Source organism: Belonocnema kinseyi, chromosome 7 (assembly GCF_010883055.1).
Source record: "Belonocnema kinseyi isolate 2016_QV_RU_SX_M_011 chromosome 7, B_treatae_v1, whole genome shotgun sequence".
Classification (NCBI taxonomy): Eukaryota; Metazoa; Arthropoda; class Insecta; order Hymenoptera; family Cynipidae; genus Belonocnema; species Belonocnema kinseyi.
In genome coordinates this window covers 41,425,701-41,428,883 of record NC_046663.1, presented here as the reverse complement: position 1 = coordinate 41,428,883, position 3,183 = coordinate 41,425,701, and the positions used below count along the sequence as shown (strand labels likewise).

Below are 3,183 nucleotides of genomic sequence, written 5' to 3'. Positions count from 1 at the left end.
AATCTAATACATTCTTTGATCAGAGTGTAAAAAAGAGGAATTTTTTTCGTTTCTGAAAAATTCTTAGTTTATCATCTGCAATATTTTGGTTTCCAGTTTCAAAAAGATGGATATGTTGTTCTTGAAGATTTTCTTAAGCCTGAAGAAGTAGAGGAACTCAAATCATGCGGAGAAGAATTCACAACGAATCTTCCTCCGGAAAAAGATCGAAAAGTTTTCAATACTTTAGGACTGCAGCAGGTATTAACAGTCATTTTAGCCATTAAAAAAATAAATTACACAAAATTTAATTGCATAATATTAAAATAAAAATTGTTTTTTTAAATATTAATTTGCAGAACAAAGATCGCTATTTCCTCGAGAGCGGAGATAAGGTCAGCTACTTCTTTGAAAATGAGGCCCTAGAGGAAGATGGAAAGTTGAAAGTTCATCCCAGAGTGTCTCTGAATAAAGTAAGTTACTCTTCTTAAAAGAAATTCTTCAAAAATTAAATGAACTATTTTGCTAAATTTAAAAAAAATGAAAAACACAAATTAGTTTCATGATTTCAGTTGAATTTCAGCAAAAAATTATAAATTTCAATCAGAAAAATTAATTTTCAAACAAATAGTAGAGTTTTATAAAAAAAATAATTAAATTTTCAACAAAAATATTACGATTTCGAACTAAATAGTAGAATTTTGAACCGAATGACATGAATTCTAAACCAAAAATGGAATAGTTAAATTTTTAATTAACAAGAATTAGCTTTCAATCAAAATAAATAAATTTTCAACCAGAAAAATATGACGAATTTTAAACAAAATTTTTTTTATTTTTCATCAAAAAAAATTACTTTTTAATCAAATAGTTTAATTTTCTTCAGATTAATTAAAATCATAACCAAACGGTCAAATTTTTAACGAAAAGAGACGATTTCTAAATTTAAAATATAATAGTAGACTTTAAAAATAATCAACTTTCAACCAAAAAAGGACTTTTCCACATAAAAATGAATTTTTAATGAAAAAGCAAGAATTTTTAACAAAAATACGAGTGTTCAATAAACCAGTTCAATTTTCATCCAAAAAAGATGACTTCTTTCCAAAGTAGTTTGATAATTAAATAATGGCGATTAATTTTGCAACTACAAATAGAAATAATATAACTTTTCTCTCAAAAGATCAATTTTCATTCCAAAAGGACGAAATGTCTATCCAAAAGAAGGCTGTTTAACCAAAAAATTTAATTTTTAACCCGAAAATATGAATTTGCCACAAGAGTTCTTTTTTAACCAATCATTTAAATTTTCAACCCAAAACAGACGAATTCTTAACAAAACAATTGAATTTTTAACAAGACATTTAATTTTTAAATAAATAGTAACATTTTCAAGCTAAAAATGCGATATTTATATCAAACAGTTGAACTTTCAACCAAAAAAGTTCATTTTCAACTAAATAGTTGAATCTTCTACTAAAATAGTTCAGTGTTTATCAAACGCAAAAAAATGGTGAACAAAAATTAATATTTAAAGCAAAACGTAATTTTTAAACAAAGAGTTAAATTTTCAGACTGAAAAGACTATATTTATATCAAACAGTTGAATATTCAACCGAAAAAGTTCATTTCCAACTAAATAATTGAACTTTCTGCCGAACTCTTTGAATGTTTAAGCAACCAAATTTATTTTGGAAATAATCCAATATTTAACAGAAAAGGTAATTTTCAAACAAATGGTTAAATTTCCAAGCCAAAAAGACGAAAACAGTTAAATTTTCGACCCAAAAAGTATATTTTCAACTAAATAATTGAATTTTCTACCAAAATATAGTTGAATGTTAACCACAAAAAAATATTGTTAAAAATGTAATTTTCAACATAAGAGGTGATTTTCAATCAAATAGTTAAATTTTTTATTCAAAAAAACGAATTTTTAATCAAAAAGCTCTTATTTTTTATCTGAAAAACGAATTTTTAACAAAACAGTTGAATTTTCAACCAAGAAAGATACTTTTTTTTAAATGGTTGAATTTTCCACAAAATACTAAAATTTTAAATGAAACAGTAGAAATTATTTTTGAAAAACCAAATGACATTAACTTTGAATCAAAAAGACGAATGTCTAACGAAAAAATGTAATTTTCAACCCGAAAATATGAATGTGCCACGAGACCTCTTTTTTAACCAAACAGTTAAATTACACAGCCACACAAAAAAAATGTGCGGAACTGGTAACAAGACACACGTATTCCTATGGATTTTGGGGCTCTGGAAGCATATTTTTCCAGCAGCAAATGTGTGCTACATCGAATGGGTAAACTCGAGCCTAACCTAGAAATTAATCTAACCTAGCCTAGCCTAACCTAACCTCACGAAACACAATTAAACTGATTGTGTTGTCCCGTTGTGTTTGCGGTACCGTTTCATTCAGCTTCGGCTTAACCTACATAGAGGTTTAACCTATCCTAACCTAACAAAACCTGACCTAACCTTACCTAGCCGAATGAAATTCAACCACACGTGTAGCTATGTAAGCGTACGGTTCTCAGTCTTAAATGTGTCCTATATTTAATAGGTTTACTCGATCTTAACCTACAAATGAATCTAACTTAACAGAACCTAACGAAATTTTGCTTAACGCAACACGACTTAACTTAAGTGTTCCCGTTGTAAGACAATAAAATTCATTTCATTATACTACAGGTGGTTAAAAATTTAGACGCACATTACTCATTTGAAGAAACTTAGAACTACAAGTAGAATTGACCCCATTTCAATTAACCTGACAATGTTTGTATCAATTAAAATGTAGAACTGTAACTTAAACATGCAAATGAATTCAGACATTTACTGCTATTAATGTCAACATATGAAAGTACGCAAGAACAGGGTTGTCAGCGTAATCGGTTAGGTTCGGTCAGGTTTTGTTAGGTTAGGATAAGTTAAACCTCTATGTAGGTTAAGCCGAAGCTGAATGAAACGTTACCGCAAACACAACGGGACAACACAATCAGCTTAATTGTGTTTCGTGAGGTTAGGTTAGGTTAGGCTAGGTTAGGTTAGATTTATTTCTAGGTTAGGCTCGAGTTGAGCCATTCAATGTAGCACACATTTGCTACTGAGAAAATATGCTTCCAGAGCTTTACGTGTAGTTCAATAAATTTCTGTTAATTCAGGTTAGGTGAGGTCAGGTTCTGTTGG

The 3,183-nt window shown here is 28.7% G+C and overlaps 1 protein-coding gene across 1 annotated transcript in view; it reads left to right on the top strand.

The window, feature by feature from the left end:
• LOC117177377 (phytanoyl-CoA dioxygenase domain-containing protein 1 homolog) overlaps window positions 1–3,183 on the top strand; it is a 60,444-nt gene that overhangs the window by 42,798 nt on the left and 14,463 nt on the right. Inside the window, exons 2-3 of the mRNA XM_033368023.1 lie at window positions 97–240; window positions 339–452. Of these exons, the coding sequence (XP_033223914.1) occupies window positions 97–240; window positions 339–452 (258 nt within the window). The remainder of the gene's footprint in view (window positions 1–96; window positions 241–338; window positions 453–3,183) is intronic.